The sequence below is a fragment of the Oryctolagus cuniculus genome, chromosome 4 (genome assembly GCF_964237555.1).
Source record: "Oryctolagus cuniculus chromosome 4, mOryCun1.1, whole genome shotgun sequence".
Lineage (NCBI taxonomy): Eukaryota > Metazoa > Chordata > Mammalia > Lagomorpha > Leporidae > Oryctolagus > Oryctolagus cuniculus.
In genome coordinates this window covers 112238096-112260705 of record NC_091435.1, presented here as the reverse complement: position 1 = coordinate 112260705, position 22610 = coordinate 112238096, and the positions used below count along the sequence as shown (strand labels likewise).

The following is a 22610-nucleotide window of genomic DNA, read 5'->3' as shown; positions in this document are numbered from 1 at the left end:
ACCCCCATTTTAGTGTGAGTCACTGGCATCTTCTTCCCTTTCTACCTTTTCTCCTGCCATGACTTCCTTCATTCATTCTGCTTTGTTTTTTAAATCAATACATAAAAATGTGCATATTTATGGGTTATCATGTGATGCTTATATATAGTACGTGTTGTGTACTATTCAAATCAGGTGAGCCAATGATATCCCCTAAATATGCATAATGTGTGTCAAGAAAAAAACATAACAATAATATTTTCAAACAGGAACAAAAAGTCAGTGTAAGCATATCTGACTCCTTAAAGATTTATCATCTTTTTGTGGTGAAAACATCCAAAATCCTTTCTTTTAGCTTTTATGAATTAATTATATACACATTGTTATCTATAGTTCTGTTATCTATAGTTCTGACATTTAAACTCATACCAGGGCTTTCTCTGGAGCTTCCCGTCTTGCTGTTTTCATTTGTCTGTGAAGTTTCCTCCTGGATGTCTACATGGCTTAATCTCTCTGTCACTCAGTCATGGCCTACTCACTCCATTTTATAAAGGAAGAAAAGGGAAAGAGAAAAAATTTACATTCACATTTGCTTGTGCATGCATAGGAACACTCTGGAAGCATCTCCAAGAATTCAACAACAATGGTGACTTCTCAGAACAAAGAGAACATGGAGGTGAGCAATGGGGGTTGGGGATTTTCTTGTACATCTTCTTAGACATCCTGATTGTTGTTTGTTCTTTTAATTTTTATTTATTTACTTAAAAAGCAGAAAGACCCAGAGTGAGTGATCTTATCTACTGATTGACTCACCAAATGCTTATACCAGCTGGGGCTAGGCACGGACCAAAGTCCAAATCTGGGCCTTCAATCCAGGTCTCCCATGTGGGTGTCTAGTACCTAACTTTTTGAGCCACCATCTCTGCCTCCCAGAGTTTCTTTCATAAGAAGCTGGAAGCAAGAGCTGGAGAAAGGGATCAAACGCAGGAAACTGCAATACAGGACATCAGTGTCTTAACCTCTAGGCCCACTGCCTGCCCTGACATTCTGGAGCTTGAATCAGGGGGAAAAAAAACAACCTTTTCAAAGTATTTTTTTTAGCTTTTATTTAATGAATATAAATTTCCAAAGTACAGCTTATGGATTACAATGGCTCCCCCCCCCATAACTTCCCTCCCACCCGCAACCCTCCCCTTTCCTGCTCCCTCTCCCCTTCCATTCACATCAAGATTTTTTTTTCAATTCTCTTTATATACAGAATATCAGTTTAGTATACATGAAGTAAAGATTTCAACAGTTTGACAGGCAGAGTAGACAGTGAGAGAGAGAGAGAGACAGAGAGAAAGGTCTTCCTTTGCCTCCAATGGCCGCCACAGCCAGCGCGCTGCGGCTGGCATACCGCGCTGATCCGATGGCAGGGGCCAGGTGCTTATCCTGGTCTCCCATAGGGTACAGGGCCCAAGTACTTGGGCCATCCTCCACTGCACTCCCGGGCCACAGCAGAGAGCTGGCCTGGAAGAGGGGCAACCGGGACAGCATCCGGCACCCCGACCGGGACTAGAACCCCGTGTGCCGGAGCTACAAGGCGGAGGATTAGCCTAGTGAGCCACAGCGCCGGCCCCTTTTCAAAGTATTTTTAAAAGCTGAAAATATATTAACATAAACATCAGTTACTATACCAGTTACTATCATTATATCTTGTGTGTGTATGTGTGTGTTCTTTTCATTTGAAAATAACTTTATTCTGTCTTCACAGTTAATAATTTGAAGACAGAAGTCTAAATTGAAAATAAATTAAGCATAGAATTTTGAATGCATTTTTCTTCATTGTTTTCTAGTACCCAGTGTTTCTGATGAGAAGTTGAATGCTCTTTTCTTTCTCCTTCTTTATTTAATTGTGAGTGAACTCTCCCCTTTGGGACCATCTCTGCATCCCTAATGATTTTCCCCGTTGTTTTTTCTTGTGGTAAAATGCACATAATATAAAACTACTTGCTTAATTATTTTAAGAGTACAGCTCAATGATATAACTACACACCTACTATTGTGCAACTATCCAGAATTGTTTTTCATCTTCTAGAATTGAACCTGTATCCATTAACCTGTTTCCATCTTATCATTCCCTGGCAATCACCATTCTCTTTCTGTTTCTATGAATTTGACTGCTCTAGGTACCCCCTTACAACTGCAGGAGTACAATGTTTTATACCTTGTGGTTTTACAGCACTTTTTAGCATTTCCCTGTGTATTTAATGGTTAATCGTTTGTCTCCTCTGTTGTGTTTTAGTTTCTTGAAAGCGGGGACTTTGCTTGCTTTCTCCCCTAGCATCCTCCAAACCAAGAGCAGCATAGAATTTAAATCAGTGAGTGGTAGCTGGAACCCAACAGGGCAGTTTCTCTTGCAAGCGTTTTTCCTACACTACTTTCCCAGAAGGAGTGTTAGCCTGGTAGACTCGACTTTGCCATCAAATGCTCAGTAGGCCATGGGTGGGCTTGGGGTCTAGTTTCAATTGCCTGAATTTCTGTCTTTCTGTCTATGTAATATTTAGAATAGAACAACCAAAATAATTTCCCACTTTGTAAAACTAGGTTTTACAAACTACCACATAATAAGTTGGGAAAATTCTTTGTTTTGTTTTAATATTTATTTATTTGAAAGGAAGATATATATATATATATATATAGAGAGAGAGAGAGAGAGAGAGAGAATCATTCATCCACTGGCTCACTCCCCAAATGACCAGGGCTGGGCAGGGCAGAACCCAGGAACCAGGAACTCCACCCTTGTCTGCCACATGGCTGACAGTGGTCCAGGTACTTGGATTATTTTCTGCATCCCTCCTAGGTGCATTAGCAGGAAGCCAGTTTGGAAGCAGAGCAGCCAGGACACAAACCAGTGCTCTGATATGGGATATCATTGCCGCATGCGAAGATTTAACCTACTGTGCCACAATGTCAGTCCCTGGGAAAATTGTTACAATGAGACATCTTTAAGTGGTTTTTCAATTGGTAAATAACTCTTTTTTTTTCTTGAAGCAGAATGTAATTTTATAGTTATCAGGTATAATCCAGCATATTGCTGGTTTAGTAGAATCCTGGTTATAATTTTGTCAGATTGTCAATCTTTCAATCTTTCTGGGATAGATCTAGACTTGGCAGCAAGTCAGCCACATTTTCTTAATTGCCTGCGTCCTGAATATTTCAGGTTTCATGGACCATGCATCTTGTGTTGGAACTGCCCATCCCTGCTGTTGTAGCACAAAAGCAGCCACAGACAAGTGACAGAATGTAAAGGAATGAGCATGGCTGAGCTCCAATTACACTTTCTCTATGGATACTGAAGTGTTTATCTCCTAAGATTTTCATGTGTCAAAAACTATTTTTCTTTTTTTTTTTTTTTGGCTTTTTTCTAGCTGCTTAATAAAGACCATTCTTAGCTCACAGGTTCTACAGAAACGTACAGGATTAAATTTTGCCCACCAATAGGAGATTGCTCACTCCTGGATGGGGCTGTTATGATAGTAAAGAAAGATTACCTGGAAAATTTATGTAATTCTTAGATAGTTCAGAGCATATGGGAGGCAATATATAGATGCTTTTATTTCACTGAGTGAAGATGTCCTTCAAATTAAGAATAAAACAGTTTTGTTCCTTTAAAAAAAGGATGCTTGAAAAAGAATATCAGCAACTTAAACCATTTTGACTTATAATTACTAAATGATGCAGAAAGGTAAAATAGGAATGTGGCAGGACGAAGCACTTCTGACAGCTCAGTTGTAACAACAGCCATTGTGTATATAAACACACAGGGAAACTTAATATCCACTACTGAGGATTCACTGTACCTTCACTCTTAAATGAAATTATCCTAGAACAAGATTAGACACTACAGAGCAAGTGGTTTTTTAAAAGATTTTATTTATTTATTTAAGAGGTAGAGTTATATATAGAGAGAGGGAGAGATGAAGAGAAAATCTTCCATCCACTTCCATCACTCCCAAAATGGCCCCAACAGCTGGAGCTGAGCTGATTCAAAACCAGGAGCCAGGATCTTCCTCTGGGTCTCCCATGTGGGTGCAGGGCCCAAGCACTTGGGTCATCCTCCACTGCTTTCCCAGGCTATTGGCGGAGAGCTGGATTGGAAGAGGAGCAGCCAGGACACAAACTGGTGCCCATAAAGAATGCCAGCACTGCAGGCAGAGGATTAGCCCACTACACCACAGCGCAGATAGCAGGGCAAGTCTTTATTCTAGAGGTTAAGACACCAGTTGGTACAGCAGTATCCCAAATCAGAGTACCTGTGTTTGATCCCTGGCTTCTGCTCCTGCTTCCGAATTCTTGAGAATTCAGACCCTAAGAGACAGTCATGATGGCTCTGGTGGTTGAGCTCCTGCCACTCATGTGGGACTCTTGGATTGAGTTTAATTTAACTCAATTTAACTCAAGCCTAGTCACTGAAGGCAAATGAACTAGCAAATGGGAGATGGGAGTTCTCTCTCTCTTTCTCTCTCTCTCTTCTCTCTCTCTCTCTCTCTCTCTCTCCCCCTGATTCCCACCTCCACCTCCGCCTCTAATATAAAATAAAATCAGGAGCAAACTGAAAAGCCTTCTTCCTGAAAGGGGAAAATATTCATATCACATTTGTAGCACACAGTGTCCATGCACATGCACATGTGATTCTACTGGGTTTCATGATTGACTTCAGTGGTCCTTATCTTTGATCACTTGTTTTAAGAATTAAATCTGAAACATTCAATAAGAGGTTGTGTGTGCATGCAGCTTTAAAGATGAAAACACAGAGGCACGAAGTAATGAAATCACACAGTGCTCTGAGAACAATCCTGGTCCAGGAAGTATGAGCTTAGAGCCTGCTCCTGGAACCACTATGCTACTTTTGTTTCATATATATCTTAATTTAATTATATTTATTTTTTAATTCGTTTTTTATTTAGTAAATATAAATTTTCAAAGTACAGTTAATGGATTACAATGGCTTCCCCCCCATAATTTCCCTCCCACTCACACCCCTCCCATCTCCTGCTCCCTCTCCCATTCCATTCACATCCAGATTCATTTTCAATTATCTTTATATACAGAAGATCAATTCAGTATATATTAAGTAAAGATTTCATCCGTTTGCACCCACACAGAAACACAAAGTGTAACAATACTGTTTCAGTACTAGTTATAGCATTACTTCACTTTGGACAACACACTAAGGACAGATCCCACATGAGAAGTAAGTACACAGTGACTCCTGTTGTTGATTTAACAATTTGACACTCTTGTTTATGGCATCAGTAATCTCCCTAGGCTCTAGTCATGGTTGCCAAGGCTATGGAAGCCTTTTGAGTTCGCCGACTTCGATCTTATTCCGACAGGGTCATAGTCAAAGTGGAAGTTCTCTCCTCCCTTCAGAGAAAGGTACCTCCTTCTTTGATGGCCCTGTCCTTTCCATTGGGATCTCACTCGCAGAGATCTTCCATTTAGGTCTACTTTTTTTTTTTTTCCAGGGTGTCTTGGCTTTCCATGCCTAAAATACTCTCATGGGCTCTTCAGCCATATCCTATGCTACTTTTAAATCAGTACACCCCCTAACTTCCATGTTAATAATATTCTTTTAATTGAAAGTAAGTTGGTTTTTCATAAAGAGTGATATTTTAAAAATATTTTATTCATTTCAATAAATAAATTGTGACACTTAAACAGCCAAATGTTAAACAAAGCTTATAATGTCAACAATTAGGCAAAGTGAGTCTTAACCCCAGGAAACCACCTGAATTCTACATCTTCCAAAACAGCCTCTCTAGAAGGAGGCAGAGAAATTCACATACACACACACACACACACACACACACACTAGGAGGATACAAACAATTCATGGAAAATGTATATTAACTTTTAATTCCATTTTCTGGCAAGTTCTTTGAAACTTCCGTGTGTGTGTGTGTGTGTGTGTGTGTTTGGTAAGAACACAGGATAAAAAGTCATTCTTCCATAGGTGTGATCACTTACCAGATTTCACTATATATGCAAAATCTAATAAACAATATTTCAAATAAGTGCTTGCAAAATGCCTCTTGGAAATGTCTCCATTCAATATAAAATGCTAAGCATATATGTCATTTATTTATTTTTTTAACTTTTATTTAGTAAATATAAATTTCCAAAGTACAGTTTATGGATTACAATGGCTTTCCCCCCATAACTTCCCTCCCACCCGCAACCCTCCCATCTCCCACTCCCTCTCCCATCCCATTCACATCAAGATTCATTTTCAATTCTCTTTATATACAGAAGATCAATTTAGTATATATTAAATAAAGATTTCATCAGTTTGCACCAACACAGAACATAAAGTGTAAAATACTGTTTCAGTACTAGTTATAGCATTAATTCACATTGAGCAACACATTAAGGACAGAGATCCTACATGAGGAGTAAGTGCACAGTGTTGTTGACTTAACTGTTGTTGACTTAACAAATTGACACTCTTGTTTATGGCGCTAGTAATCTCCCTAGGCTCTTGTCATGAATTGCCAAGGCTATGGAAGCCTTTTGAGTTCACCAACTCCGATCTTATTTAGACAAGGTCATAGTCAAAGTGGAAGTTCTCTCCTCCCTTCAGAGAAAGGTACCTCCTTCTTTGATGGCCCATTCTTTCTACTGGGATCTCACTCACAGAGATCTTTCATTTAGGTGTTTTTTTTTTTTTTTTTTTGCCAGAGTGTCTTGGCTTTCCATGCCTAAAATACTCTCATGGGCTCTTCAGCCAGATCTGAATGCCTTACAGGCTGATTCTGAGGCCAGAGTGCTGTTTAGGACATCTGCCATTCTATGAGTCTGCTGTGTATCCCGCTTCCCATGTTGGATTGTTCTCTCCCTTTTTTATTCTATCAGTTAGTATTCACAGACACTAGTCTTGTTTGTGTGATCCCTTTGACTCTTAGACCTATCAGTATGATCAATTGTGAACTGAAATTGATCACTTGGACTAGTGAGATGGCGTTGGTACATGCCACCTTGATGGGATTGTATTGGAATCCCCTGGCACATTTATAAATTCACCATTTGGGGCAAGTCAGCTTGAGCATGTCCCACATTGTACATCTCCTCCCTCTCTTATTTCCACTCTTATATTTAACAGAGATCACTTTTCAGTTAAATTTAAACACCTAAGAATAATTGTGTGTTAATTACAGAGTTCAACCAATAGTATTAAGTAGAACAAAAAATACTAGAAGGGATAAAGTATTAAATTGTACATCAACAGTCGGGACAAGGGCTGATCAAGTTACTGTTTCTCATAGTGTCCATTTCACTTTACTTCAATATGCTGAATGAATTAAGCCAGTCCCAAAGGGACAAATATCATATGTTTTCCCTGATCGGTGATGACTAACTGAGCACCAAAAAGGAAATCTGTTGAAGCATATATGTCATTTAAAATACTAATTCTAGAATATACTGCAGGTGCCATAATTTCTAGATAGATAAATTCTGGTCAAATGCCAACTCCAAAATGCTGAATAGAGGGGCTGGTAGGTCCCTTTGGCAGTTTAGGTGATTTCCTTTTCATCAAACTTACCTGGGAAACTATGTTATAAAAAAATGAGGCCCTATAATGGTAATGGTTTCTTATTTCTAAGTAGTTAACATTTTGAATAATGTACTTTATCATTGCCATTAATAATTTTTACAAAAAAGATGATGTAGAACCTCTAGTAACAAAGATAAAAATTAGACAGAAATGACTCTTTTTGATGAGATAGCTATTGAATTTTCTTTCTATTTTTTACATCTTCCATGATTTCCATACCAAATAAGAAATAAAAATATATTAACTTTATGAATTATCATATATGAATATATGTGTATGTAAATACACACACACACACACACACACATATATATAACTACTAAGCTTAGCTACACAACACTAGCAGGTGTTCTTAACCCCATTTTTTCTTTTAAAATTATTCCATTTTTAGATATTTATTTGAAAGGAAGATGGAGAGAGAGGGGAAGTAGGAGAGAGCATAAGTGAGAGAGAGAGATCTCCCATCTCTGATTCACTCCTCAATGTTTGCAGCAGCCAGACCTGGGCCAGAATGTTACCAAGAAATAGGAACTCCATGGGTCTTGCATATGATTGGGAGGAACCCAAGTACTTGAGCCATCAGCTGCTACTTGCCATGCTCATTGGCAGGAAACCGGAATGGAAGCTGGGATGGGACTCCATCTCAGGCACTCCAGTGTGGAATGCTGGCATCCCAAGTGATGAGTTAATCCACTGCATCACAATGCCAACTCGACTCCTTCATCAGAGTTATGGATGGGGAAATGGTGAAGATAGGTAAATTTGCTAGGATGATTTTTTTCCCTCTATTCTGTTTTTTAACTGAATACTTTTATTATCAAAGTTTTCATAAAAAAAACTGTAGAGTAATGAGACTATTATGGATATTCCATAATTCTTGGTAGGTGTTAACGCCCTATCCTGAAGCGCTGGTATCCCATATGGGTGCTGATTCTGGTCCTGGCTGCTCCACTTCCTATCCACTTCTCTGCTGTGGCCTGGGAAAGCAGTAGAAGATGGCCCAAGTCCCTGGGCCCCTGCACCCATGTGGGAGACCTGAAAGAGGCTCCTGGCTCCTGGCTTCAGATGGTGCAACTCCAGCTGTTGCGACCGCTTGGGGTGTGAACCATCAGATGGAGGACCTCTCTCTCTCTCTCTCTCTGCCTCGCCTTCTCTCTGTGTAACTCTGACTTTCAAATAAATAAATAAATCTTCAAAAAAAGAAAAATAAAGGTATTTCACTCTGGGAGGGGTAGGAGAAAGCAATATTGCTGTTTGACTTCTGACTTATTCTTCTCAACAGTATTAGACATAATTTATTGACTCCCTTCTCTGTGGTAGGTTTGATAAACATTTGATGTATATTAGCACATTTAACCATCAGATTCTAAACTGTGGGTGCATTAAACTCAGGTAAGGAAACCAAAGCTAGTAAATGGAGAAACAGGGCTCCACCCAGGCCATCTGCTCCTATTACGTGACCGTTTCTATGTTCCCTGCTCATTCTTTAGGATAATAATACTGCGTTCTGTATTTTCCTTAGCTATTTGGTAACCCTTTCAGGGGACCAAATTTCCTTTGTCTTCTGTAAAGGTTGAATAACTTGAAAAACATCTGGGATTGGTTAAAGGTTATAATTTTTTTGTCATGTACTGTTTTTTTAGAAGCTATATTTTTACTAAATTAAAACTTTATTGAATAAAGAACACTCTCCAAAACACACGCTCTAAAGGACCAGGACTGCATTATATGCAGCGAAGCTGAGCATGACAGTGGTTTAACATGGAATGTCAAACAAATCAGTATTTTTCATTGTACACAACTGTTTATGTAGCTGATGTGCAGCAAAAGTATGATTCTCAGCATTTTCACCAATCATCTATGATGACTTTTAAAAAGACATTTGTAGAAACTGGTAGATATCTTTAGCATGCAGTCCAAATAAGTTACATTGTCATGTACTGTTAATGTTGTATACTGTGGAGGTCAGAAAGGTGAGGCTTCGGAAAGGGAAATATCAGAAACCTTTCCTCCTGGTGTTCATTCTATGGTGTAAGATATAGCAACTGGCAGAGATCCAGAGAGATTATAGGTAGCTATAAATGATATGGAAATAATGGGTAAGTTTCAATGAATAAAATCTTGGGAAAAGTTTCCTTTGATGAATCAGGCTTCAGAGGGGCCTGCTTACTCCACTGATGCCTTCACATTACACAAACTGTAGAAATGATCCTTAAAATATAGTCTTGCTTTGTGCATTATGCTCCCTTAAGGCTGCTGACCATGGCCCCAGCCCATACAAAGCATGGCTCCTGGGCAAGATGGGTTCTAACAGCAGGGGTAGATTCAGGTCAACTTCAACCCAGCGGGAATATGACAGATATGCTGCTCAAGCACAAGTCCTGAACCACAGGTTTAAAGTAGAACATCACTTTAGTACGACAAGGAAGAACTCTGGGAACACCACAGGGTGCACGTGTATAGACGAACTTGCTCACCGCTGGGCAGGCCCATTTTCCTGGATCCCAAGCCCTCAGGCCCCTCAAAATGTCCTCAGGAGTAAAGAGGCTTCCTCAGGCCTGCCTGTTGAGCTTGCCAGTGCCCCAACCACACCTCTGCCCTGGTGAGACTCTTTTCTGTCATCTGGGTCAGCAAGTGATGTAGGCTGCACTGATGACTCTTGTCTTCAGTAACAGAGGAAGGACTGACACCTGGCATCCTATGCCTATCAGTGCCTTAATGGAAGAGGAACAGTCTGATGTTTTCATTAATGATACTTCTCCTCCCCAAAAAGAACACTGGTTTAAGCAGTGACTGAGGGCCTAAGTTGAGAAATGGGGTTTAAAACAGGATGAATTTTTTTTTAAGGAGAAACGAATTATTTAGAATTCAGCAGAACTCTATTTGAGTGCAGGTGTACAATCCCTTAGGCCATGTGATCACATACAGATGGTTTCACTTTCCTAGTTTCCTTGTCTATAAGATGAGGCTAATGCTTGAATCTACCTTAGAGGTTTGTTTTGGAAAATAGGTGAGTTCATGCATGTATAACATCATGTTTATCATGTGAGAATTGCCCTACAAATATGGGTGATTGTTTTTGTCACTCCCCCTCTTCGTGGAGGAACGACACTAAACCCTGCCTAGGCTTCATATCCGAGTCACGGCACCATTATGTCACTCCCCCTCTTCGTGGAGGAACGACACAGGACCCTGCGCTGTTCTTTCGTCTGCTCGGCCCTCCCCGGGTTTGCTGCTGGTTCTTCCCGGGTTGGCTACTATCCCTTCCACCTCCGTGGAAGGGCGGTTCCCCCTGCCACATTCCCCACTTCCGCAGGGGAGCGGCACACCGCCGGCCGGCTCTCTTGGGGGCTGCACAGGTGTTCCCCTTAGATGTTCCCCTTAGATGTTCCCGGTGCATGCCGTCTCTCTCCTCCTTTATAGTCCTCCTCTGCCAATCCCAACTCGGCTGCCCACACGCCGAGTACGCTGCTCTCCTCCAATCAGGAGCAAGTCCTACAGTTTATTGGCTGAACTGGAGGCAGCTGTGTAGAAGCTGTTTTCTTCTCTCCCAGCGCCATATTGTGGGAGAGCAGATGCATAGAATAAGTCTTAATTCCAGTAACTCAGTCCAGTCCGGGTTGCTCCCCACAGATCCCCCTTTCTTTTTATTTTTTGGCGTTGATACGCGCCTGTCTTCGGTGTCCCGCGGCACACACTCTGCTCTACTTGCTAGAGTTGCCACAGGTTCTTACAAGTCCTATCAATCAGGCAAACCGAATCCGGGTCCTCTCTTCGCCATGTTGTGAGGAGGTTTTTAGGCGCTGATGCGTGCCTGTGTTCGGTGCCCCGCAGCGCATGCTCTGCTCTGCCTGCAGGGGCTTACAAGCCCTAACAATCAGGCAAACCGAATCCAAGCCTTCTCATTGCCATATTGTGGGGGAGACTTATTAGTGTTGGTTCGTGCCTATCTTTGGTGACCTGCAGCTCATACTCTGGTCGAGCTGCCTGCTGGTGCTTACCGCCTTACTAATCAGGCAGACCGAATCCAAGCTCTCTCATTGCCGTGTTGTGGGGAGGCCTTTCTATTTCTCTATTTCTCTATCTCTGGGCATTCCTATTTCTCCCATTTTACTTCTGTCTGCCAACATTCCTATTCCTCTCATTTTACTTCTAAACTTCTGTTTCTCTTATCCCTGCGGCTTCCCGGCGCCTGCCCCGAGGCTGCTTCTCGGCGGCTTCCCGGCTGAGCCGCTTCAGCCCGCGCCTCTCTCATCTGCGCGGCTCAGCTTTGCGCGCACACTCCGTGGTCTCGCACTAGCCCAGCGTTCCCTATCTACTTGTGCCCCGCACGCTCTCTCTGCGCGCGGCAGCCTCCGCGAGTCATACAGCCCCAGCTCACGTCTCCGCCACTAGTATTCAATCTAAGTTCCCCGGGGTTAACCTGGCGAATTCAACCCAGCTCACGTTTCCGCCCCACGATTTGGCTTCCCGTCCTTTGCTCCCCGGGCTAATCAGACGGATTCCAACCTGGCTTACGTTTCCGCTTCTGGTTTTAACTTTTCGCCCCTTATTCCCGGGCTAACTTGAGAATCCCAAAGTAGCTTTCGTCTCCGCCTCGGCCTGCCCCCCGCGGCTTCAATTTCCTTAACATTTTTCTCTACCCGGTATGTTTCCCCAAGCTTTCCTCCAACAATACTCCTCCCTCATTTCTCCTGGCCTCTCCCCACAGTCCGCATCCGAGTCTGTTTGTTCTAGCTTTCACTTTCGCTTTCGACTTTGGAGATTTCTCCCAGCTTCCCCCTGTAGTCCGTATCTGAGTCTATGCCTAGGCTTTCAATAGCTTCTTCCGGCACCTTTTTCGTCCGGCTTTCCCCTAGGCTCTTCTAGTCTCTCTCTCCGGTATTTTCCACTTCTTCCCATTTCTTCCCTCCTAAGTTTCCTATCCATCCTAGGTTTCCTATCCGTCCTAGCTTTCCTATCCGAGTCACGGCACCATTATGTCGCTCCCCGTCTTCGTGGAGGAACGACACAGGACCCTGCGCTGTTCTTTTGTCTGCTCGGCCCTCCCCGGGTTTGCTGCTGGTTCTTCCCGGGTTGGCTACCGTCCCTTCCACCTCCGTGGAAGGGCGGTTCCCCCTGCCACATTCCCCACTTCCGCAGGGGAGTGGCACACCGCCGGCCAGCTCTCTCGGGGGCTGCACAGGTGTTCCCCTTAGATGTTCCCCTTAGATGTTCCTGGTGCATGCCGTCTCTCTCCTCCTTTATAGTCCTCCTCTGCCAATCCCAACTCAGCTGTCCACACGCCGAGTACGCTGCTCTCCTCCAATCAGGAGCAAGTCCTACAGTTTATTGGCTGAACTGGAGGCAGCTGTGTAGAAGCTGTTTTCTTCTCTCCCAGCGCCATATTGTGGGAGAGCAGATGCATAGAATAAGTCTTAATTCCAGTAACTTAGTCTAGTCCGAGTTGCTCCCCACAGTTTTTGGTCCTGGATTGTCAAAAAGAATAGTGTAAGGAAGTAGAATTGAAGCTGGTTCATATTCATAATGGATCATAAATAGATGGATGCAATGCAATGGTTTGTTAGCAGATGGTGCTACATCAGCAGGTAAGTTCCACTCATGTCCATCTACACATGCCTGCCCAGGAAGATTTCTTGTGTAGCACACACTTCTTTATTTTTTTGCTTCTTTATTTTTTGCTATGTAATAATGACAAATGACTGTTTGGTGTTTTCCTTGTGTATTTTAAAAACTGATTTGAACATAAGTTATTACTGACATCTATTTGGCATCTAGGAGTATTAGGATCTGGTATTAGAATCTCATCAATACATACCCAAAATATTCTCTATTCCAGAGACAGCCAGAATTTAGTATGTGTGAGAATCAGTTGGGAGGTCCTGGCTCAGAATCCAGTTCCATGAGCACCTCCCTGGAGACTCAGATGCAGACTACAAAGGCTGGAGCTCAGGTAGCTGTTTTTAACAAATGCTCCCAGCTAACATGATGCACTTGGTTACACATTTTGAGAAGTTCTTTTCTATTACAACTGTTTATGGCCTAGAATTTTCCTTATTTCCCAGGCCTCTTTCTTTCTGTTTTCAATATCCTCAGTTCTTGAAAGTCCAAAATAGATTTGCATGTGAAAGGACAACCTACCTGCTCACCTACTCCAGGGACCATCTCCAAACTCTGAAACACTGCACCACTTGTATTAGAATCTCAACAGAGATTTTTTTCCTTCTTATTCCCAGGCTTAACGTTCTCACATATACATAATTATGAATCACTCTTTCTGGGCTGTGACATTTTGCAACTGTTATTTTTCAAAATCTGACCGGAAAACTTAGACCTCTTTTCTTTCCTGAATTTTTTTTCCCAGAAAGACCTCAATAATTCTCATGTCTGAGTTAAGATAAAATGACAGATGGGTCATGTCTGCTATAAAGTCTAATTAGGCGAAGCTAATTAAGTGCTTTAAAATTACTGAATGGAAGCACCTTGTGTGCACTTCCAGCCCTCAACAACACAGCCTCAGCCAAAGGTGCAGGTTGAGGTTAATGTTGAAAGATGTTGGGATTGCCCTCTTTGATTCAAAGTGCTCTTTAAATCAGTCCTCTGAATCATGCACTTCAGATTACATTTCTTTCTTCCAACAAGTAAAAGAACAAAGCATCATCCTTCCCCTTCATGCTAAGCCTTAATGCTGTTACCCTTCTCCAGGCCTCATTAGAGTGTTTTAAAGGTACCAACACAGCCTAAGGTTTAGAGGAGCATTGTGAATTAGACCACAAGTTAAAGGCGTGTGAGACAGCAGACTCATAGCATGACAATCACTTTAAATAGCACTCTGACCTCAGAATCAGCTCTAAAGGCAATCTGATCTGGCTCAAAACCCCATGAGAGCATTTCAGGTATGGAAAGACAAGACACTGAGGCAAAAAATGTCCTACATGAAGGATCTTGGTGTGTGAGACCCCAGTGGAAAGAAGTGGTCATCAAAGAAGAAGGTACTTTTCTCTGAAGAGAGAAGAGAACTTCCGCTTTGTTTATGGCCTTTTCTAAATACTGAAGGAGTTGATGGATTCAGAAGGTTTCCATAGCCTGGGCAGCTCATGTCAAGAGCTGTGGGTGATCACTGACATCATATGTAAGAGTGTTAATTGTTAAATTAACAATAAGTGTCACTGTACTCTAACTTCCCATACAGGACCTCTGTCCTTAAAGGGTTGCATATAAATATGTCTAAGTGCTCCTAAAAGATGTATCACTCTTGGGTACTTCATTAATTAAGTTTCTAAAGAAAAAAGAAGTGAAATTAACTTCAAGAGCACTGACTTTTAACAGCCCTTGTCTCGACTGTTGAGGAACAGTTTTAGTTCTCTTTTTTACTGTGCAAATCGTTGAACTCTTTATTTAGTATAGAGTTGGTTTTCTGTGTATAAAGTTAATTGAAAAGAGGGCTGATGCTGTGGCATAGCGGGAAAAGCTGCCATCTGCAGTGCTGGCATCCCATACGGGTGCCAGTTCAAGTCCTAGCTGCTCCACTTCTGATCCAGTTCTCTGCTGTGGCCTGGGAAAGCAGTAGAAGTTGGCCCAAGTCCTTGGGCCCCTGCACCTGCATGGGAGACCTGGAGGAGGCTACTGGCTCCTGGCTTCAGATCAGTGCAGCTCCAGCTGTTGCGGCCAACTGGGAAGTAAACCAGCAAATGGAAGACCTCTCTCTCTCTCCCCCCCCCCTTTCCTCTCTCTCTCCCTCTCTCTGACCTCCTTCTCTCTCTGTGTAACTCTGACTTTCAAATAAATAAATAAATCTTAAGAAAAAAGTAGAAAACAGATCTTAGTGGAGAAGGGACTGGGAATGGGAGAGGGAGGAGGAGAAGGGGTGGGGGAGCGGGTGGGAGGGTGAGTATGGTGGGAAGAATCACTATATTATTAAAGTTGTACCTATGAAATGCATGAAGTCTGTGTAAATAAAAGGTTTCTTTTGGGGGGAATAAATAAATTTTAAAAAGCATGTGAGTGATTTTTACCACATATTTCAATTACTGTGTAACTTGGAGCAAGTCACTTCATCTTTTTAAGCTTAGATCTCACCTGTATAAAACATGAGTGGTGGGACTGGATGATATTTAAAACACATGCAAAATGTTAAGTCCTTAATAGATAATCAATGACTGGGAGTTGTTATTATAACCTACATGATATTTGCTGAATCCAACTGATAAACCAGTGCATTTCTATTAACAAATGCAGACTTCAAAACAAGAGTTTGAAATATAATGGCCATGTGTTTGTTCTTATAAGCTGCATACTGATTCAGTCATTGAAGTATTTAGTCCAGTGGAAAATGAAAAAAGGAGGAAGGAGATTGGTTTGAAAAGCTGGCAGTATGCTGGTCAGCCGGTGTAGACTAGGAGCAATGCCTGCATTAGGGAAAATTCTTAGAGAAACGGCTTATAATTAGTATAAGGGTAATAGATCCTTTCAAACATCTTCACAGCATGAAGCTCACCTTGTTGCAGGTACTTCTTTGTTGCCATTTACACTTTCTTGGATCAGTTACACATGTGTTCAATTATCTTGAAAATGTAGCCAAAGAGTATAAATCCCCCCTTTCTTAAATTGACAAGTCCAGAGCATTGTTACCCAGAAGAAACACCAGATTAGAGTTTATCCAGGTAACTCTACAAAATCTCTTGTTACTTTGTTCAGATTTAATCTGTATAGATGGCATGTCTGTGATAGAGAGACAGCTTCCTAACGACCCCTTTTATAATAAAGTTCAAGGCCTAGAAAGTAATTATTTAGCCATCAATCAAATGTGTCTTTCTCACTTGTATACTTTGCAATTCCAAAGAACAGGAGTTGGCAAACTTGTTAGTGCATGTGAGACCAAATACAATTAAAATTTCTAGAAGAAACTGCTGTGTGCATTTAAGCTCAGATTCTGATCTTAAATGGTTTTATACCAATCTACTTGGAGACAATAACACAACTTGATTGAGGAATTATTTATGCAGGGTCTGTTAGGTACAATGCAGAATATTGAACACAGCCATAAAGTTTCCATGGATAATATGGATACATCTGCTATGTTGAACAAGCAGGTCTCATGAGATACAATCAGGTATGCTGGTCAGACTACACACTCAGGTGTACAGGAAGGGAAGTACATTTGCTTTATTAGGGCAAGTTAGCAGATTTCATATATTGAAAATTTTTACTCCTCTTGCTCTGAATTGTTTTTTCCCCTTGTCATCCAAAACACTAAGAAGCTTATTTGCTTCCTCCCTTTAGGGAAGATAATGTCACCTTCCAAAGATGTTGCAGTAAACTTTCCTGGTTTTTGTTTCCAAAAGTCTAACGCAAACTCAGCAAATGCAAACATTTCAAGGGGCCTGGAAGATAGGGTGATGGGAAGAGAAAGCTAGGGGGAATGCCCAGGGAAAGTGGAAGCTGCTATATTTCCCCAGCTTTTGATCCATGGGATGGGAGTCCTGGGAAGCCAGATTTCCAAATTTTTCAGGGAATCTGGAAATCCAGCATTCTAATGCATCAAGGCTTTAATTTCAGCCTCAGTAAGGGACAAGAATTAGAGGAAGAGATACTTTCCCCAAGACTAAAAAATAACTTTCCAGGGGCCAGTGCTGTGGTGCAGTAAGTTAAGCTTCCACTTGTAGCACTGGCATTCCATATGGGCACTGGTTTGTGTCCTGGCCACTCCTTTTCCAATCCAGCTCTCTGGGAAAGCAGTGGAAGATGGCCTGAATGCTTGGGCTCCTGCACCCACGTGGGAGACGCAGAGGAATCAGCCCAGCTCTGTCTGTTTGGGGCCATCTGGGAAGTGAATCAGTGGATGGAAGACCTCTCTCTTTGTCTGTCTGTCTCTACCTCTCAAATAAGTGAATCTTAAACAAAAGCAAAGAATTTTCTGGGATTCAGAGAGGAAGAGGAAGAAAATATTTGGTGTTCCAGAGGAGTAGGGATCTTTATTCACAGTCTCCAGCCTTCCTTCTTCACGGGCTAGAGATGGGAAGAATGGCTTTATGGAATTCTAGAATAGGACTCCAGGCACTGAGATTTCCAGGGGAGTTGCCCAAATTTTCAGTGAGTCAATAAAATGAGCTTCGAATCCTATTTCAAGGAAGAGAAGAAACTGTGGATATAAAGAATTGACTTAAAGCATTTAATGTGCTTAAAGAAGATTACTGTTGGGTTGAGGTACTTTGTGCTTACTGATTAAGCATAACTTGGACTCAGATACTGAATTCCTATCATGAATCTCAAATTTATTTGCTGTACATCTTTAGGCAATTTACCTAAATTCTCAATGCATTGGTTTTCTCATCTTTAAAATGAGCATGGTGGTAATATTATGAACAACCTCATAGTATAAAGAGAACTGAAGTAAATAATATGAACACATTTGGTATGTTGAACAAGCAGGACTCATGAGATATAATCAGAAAGATGCTTTATTTCCACCACCCACCATCCTTTAAAAATTTAGCCTTCCCCTGTTACTGGTTGACAACATAGGCTGGCTCATTAATTTCTGTCACATTTTATTTATTTATTTTTTTAACTTTTATTTAGTAAATATAAATTTCCAAAGTACAGCTTATGGATTACAATGGCTTCCACCCCCCATAACGTCCCCCCCACCCGCAACCCTCCCCTTTCCCACTCCCTCTCCCCTTCCATTCACATCAAGATTCATTTTCGATTCTCTTTATATACAGAAGATCAGTTTAGCATATATTAAGTAAAGATTTCAACAGTTTGCACCCACATAGAAACACAAAGTGAAAAATACTGTTTGAGTACTAGTTATAGCATTAAATCACAATGTACAGCACATTAAGGACAGAGATCCTACATGAGGAGTAAGTGCACAGTGACTCCTGTTGTTGACTTAACAAATTGACACTCTTGTTTATGGCATCAGTAATTACCCTAGGCTCTTGTCATGAGCTGCCAAGGCTATGGAAGCCTTTTGAGTTCACCAACTCTGATCATATGTAGACAAGGTTGTAGTCAGAGTGGAAGTTCTCTCCTCCCTTCAGAGAAAGGTACCTCCTTCTTTGAAGACCTGTTCTTTCCACTGGGATCTCACTCCCAGAGATCTTTCATTTAGTTTTTTTTTTTTTTTTTTTTTTTCCCACAGAGTGTCTTGGCCTTCCATGCCTAAAATAAATACTCTCATGGGCTTTTCAGCCAGATCCGAATGCCTTAAAGGCTGATTCTGAGGCTAGAGTGCCGTTTAGGACATCTGCCATTCTATGAGTCTGCTGTGTATCCCACTTCCCATGTTGGATCGTTCTCTCCCGTTTTTGTTCTATTGGTTAGTATTTTCAGACACTAGTCTTGTTTATGTGATCCCTTTGATTCTTAGTCCTATCATTATGATCAATTGTGAACAGAAATTGATCACTTGGACTGGTGAGATGGCATTGGTACATGCCACCTTGATGGGATTGAATTGGAATCCCCTGGTATGTTTCTAACTCTACCGTTTTGGGCAAATCAGCTTGAGCATGTCCCAAATTGTACATCTCTTCCCTCTCTTATTCCCACTCTTATATTTAACAGGGATCATTTTTTCAGTTAAGTATCAACACTTAAGAATAACTGTCACATTTTAGATATTAAGACATTCTTCAGATAGTCAAGGTTGCTAACAAACACTTCAATTCTGAAAATAAACTATAATCTCATAATCTCTCTGCTTATCAATAAATTAACTTAACGAAATAAAATAATAGGGGTTGGTGCTATGGCATAGTGGGCTAAGTCTCTGCCTTCAGTGCTGGCATCCCATATGGGTGCGAGTTATAGTCCTGGCTGCTCCACTTCTGATCCAGCTCTCTGCTATGGCCTAGGAAAGCAGTAGAAGATGGCCCAAGTCCTTGGGCCCCTGTACCCGTGTGGGAGACACAGAAGAAGCTCCTGGCTCCTGGCTTCAGATTAGCTCAGCTGCAGCCATTGCAGCCATTTGGGAGTGAACCAGCAGATGGAAGACCTCTCTCTCTCTCTCTCTCTCTCTCTCTGCATCTGTAACTGTACCTCTCAAATAAATAAAACAAAATCTTTAAAAAAAAAGAATTAAAATAATAGAAACTCAAGATCTGTGTTAAAATTAGACGTTCTCCCTGACCCCAGCGGTGGGCGTGCCCCCAGAGTCGCGGGGGGGCTCCGTGCTCTGCAATGGGGACCTGCGGTGCTCCCTGTGTGCCCTTATGACCGTTGCGGCTCCTGGGGCCGGGCCACCGCCTGGCAATGGCAGCGTGTGCGGGGTTGGGGGAGGCAGTGGATGTGGCCCGGAGAGGAGCCCCGCCCACCGCGTCCGGATCCGGAGGTCGCTGACTGCGCGTCCCTGACCCGGCCGAGGGCGCAGCCCAGCCTCAGGCCTGGGGCTGGCCAGGCACCCGGCCACTCTGCGCATGCTCTGCGGGTCGTCCCCTGCCGCTGTGTGGACGGCGCCCCCTTGTGGCTGCTGTGGGCGGGCCGTGGGGCCCCTTGCCCTGGTTGTGGGGACAGGGGCCGCGGGCGTCTGCTCTGAGCTTTGCCCCTTTGTGGGTCTTCTGTCACCAGCCCCGGGCCTCGCCTGGGGGCTCAGGCCCAGGACCAGCCGGAAGCAGGGGAGCAGCGAAGCCGGGGGTCCCGGCCGGGGGGAGGGGGTGCTCGGGGACAGTGATGGCCCTGGGGGGCGGGGCAGCCGGCCGAGGAAGCTGCAGGCCAGGAGCGCCGTGTGCGGAGCCGCCCAGGGCACTGCGGGCCAGGCCACTGGCCGCGCGACCGTCGGGTCCCCACCCCGGTGCAGACGGCGGGCTGCTGACCGCCTGGTCGACAACTCCCTCTGAACCCCCCGGCCACACGGGCTTTAGGCCAGGACGCACCGGGCCCCTCCTGCCACCTAGGCTGGGGGTGAGCGTGTGGTGGTCAGAGTGGATCCCTGACCCCCGCGTACCAGCAGCTCGGCTCCGGCCCTGACCCCGGGCTCCTCCCTCCGGGTCTGGCCTGTAGCTGGGGCTCCCTGCAGGGGATGCAGAGCGGCTCTGCCACCCCCGGCTGTCTCTGGCTGCCCCCCCCCCCCCCAGTGCTGATCTCGCCCCCCTCCCTCAGGTCAGCTGGGGCCCGCGGGCCGCGCCCCGCCCGCCATGGACCAAGACTACAAGCGGCGCCTGCTGCGGCAGATCGTCGTGCAGAAAGTGTCTCAGAGCTGCGGCGGACGCTGACCCCGGCCAACTCCCCGGTGTCCTCTCCCAGCAAGCACGGCGACCGCTTCATCCCCTCGCGGGCGGGGGCCAACGGGAGCGTGAACTTCCACCGGATCAACGAGAATGAGAAGTCTCCCAGCCAAAACCGCAAAGCCAAGGATGCCACGTCGGACAACGGCAAAGACGGCCTGGCCTACTCTGCGCTGCTCAAGAATGAGCTGCTGGGCGCCGGCATCGAGAAGGTGCAGGACCCGCAGACGGAGGACCGCAGGCTGCAGCCGTCCACGCCCGAGAAGAAGGGGCTGTTCACGTATTCCCTGAGCACCAAGCGCTCGAGCCCTGACGACACCAAAGACGTGTCGCCCTACTCCCTGTCCCCCGTCAGCACCTAGAGCCAGAAGCGGCTCCGGTCCCCGCGGAAGCCCGCGCGCAAGATCTCCAAGATCCCGTTCAAGGTGCTGGACGCGCCCGAGCTGCAGGACGACGTCTACCTGAACCTGGTGGACTGGTCAACGTGCTGAGCGTGGGGCTGGGCACGTGCGTGTACCTGTGGAGCGCCTGCACCAGCCAGGTGACGCGGCTCTGCGACCTGTCGGTGGAGGGCGACTCGGTCACCTCCGTGGGCTGGTGCGAGCGGGGGAACCTGGTGGCCGTGGGCACGCACAAGGGCTTCGTGCAGATCTGGGACGCGGCCGCGGGCAAGAAGCTGTCGGTGCTGGAGGGGCACATGGCGCGCGTGGGCGCGATGGCCTGGAACGCCGAGCAGCTGTCGTCGGGCAGCCGAGACCGCGTGATCCTGCAGCGGGACATCCGCAGCCCCCGGCTGCAGGCCGAGTGGCGGCTGCAGGGCCACCGGCAGGAGGTGTGCGGCCTCAAGTGGTCCACGGACCACCAGCTGCTGGCCTCGTCTGGAACCACTCGAGCCTGGCGCCCCTGCAGCAGTACACCCAGCACCTGGCTGCCGCGAAAGCCATCTCCTGGTCGCAGCACCAGCACGGGCTGCTGGCGTCGGGCGGCGGCACGGCCGACCGCTGCATCCGCTTCTGGAGCACGCTTACGGGCCAGCCGCTGCAGTGTATCGACACGGGCTCCCAGGTGTGCAACCTGGCCTGGTCCAAGCACGCCAGCGAGCTGGTGAGCACGCACGGCTACTCCCAGAACCAGATCCTTGTCTGGAAGTACCCGTCGCTGACCCAGGTGGCCAAGCTCACCGGGCACTCGTACCGCTTCCTCTACCTGGCCATGTCGCCCGACGGGGAGGCCATCGTCACCGGGGCCGGGGACGAGACCCTGCGCTTCTGGAACGTCTTTAGCAAAACGCGGTCCACCAAGGAGCCCGTGTCCGTCTTGAACCTCTTCAACAGGATCCGGTGAAGCTGCAGCCAAGGCCCGCACGGACCCGCATGCGCACGCGCACTCGGCTGAAGCAGCCTGGTGGGGGGAGCTGGCCCCCGGGACCCCAGGAGCCTCATTAAACGCCAGATTGAAAAAAAAAAAAATTAGACGTTCTCCTCCCTCTCATCTGATCTGCCAATGGAAGGCAAGGGAAAGGAAAGCCCTCGCTGCTTTGGTGCTGTTGTTGGGTGGCCTTGTCCTCACAGGGCGTTGCAGGTGATTGAAGTTGACTAGTTCTGGGCCTCCACTCAGAGTCTCCTGGTGGGTCAGGTGATGTGCTGTCCCCGGCCAACCTCTTCCCCAGCAGTCCCTGTTTCTTTTTTCTTTTCTCTTCTGAAGGTCCACAGGCCATGCATCCTGTCAAGCTTGCTGTATTACTCCTTCTGTATGCTACCACATGGCATAAAAATAAATAAATAAATAAATAAATA

General features: G+C 44.8%; 1 protein-coding gene across 1 annotated transcript; it reads left to right on the top strand.

Annotated features, from left to right (window-relative positions):
* Positions 1-20709: 20709 nt before the first annotated feature.
* LOC100357502 (fizzy-related protein homolog) lies at positions 20710-22283 on the top strand. Its single transcript, XM_017346675.3, is given in 4 exon segments — positions 20710-20773; positions 20776-21291; positions 21294-21683; positions 21686-22283. Coding segments are annotated over 4 exon segments (1428 nt in total). The 5' UTR covers positions 20710-20724; the 3' UTR covers positions 22159-22283.
* The last annotated feature ends 327 nt before the right edge of the window (positions 22284-22610 follow it).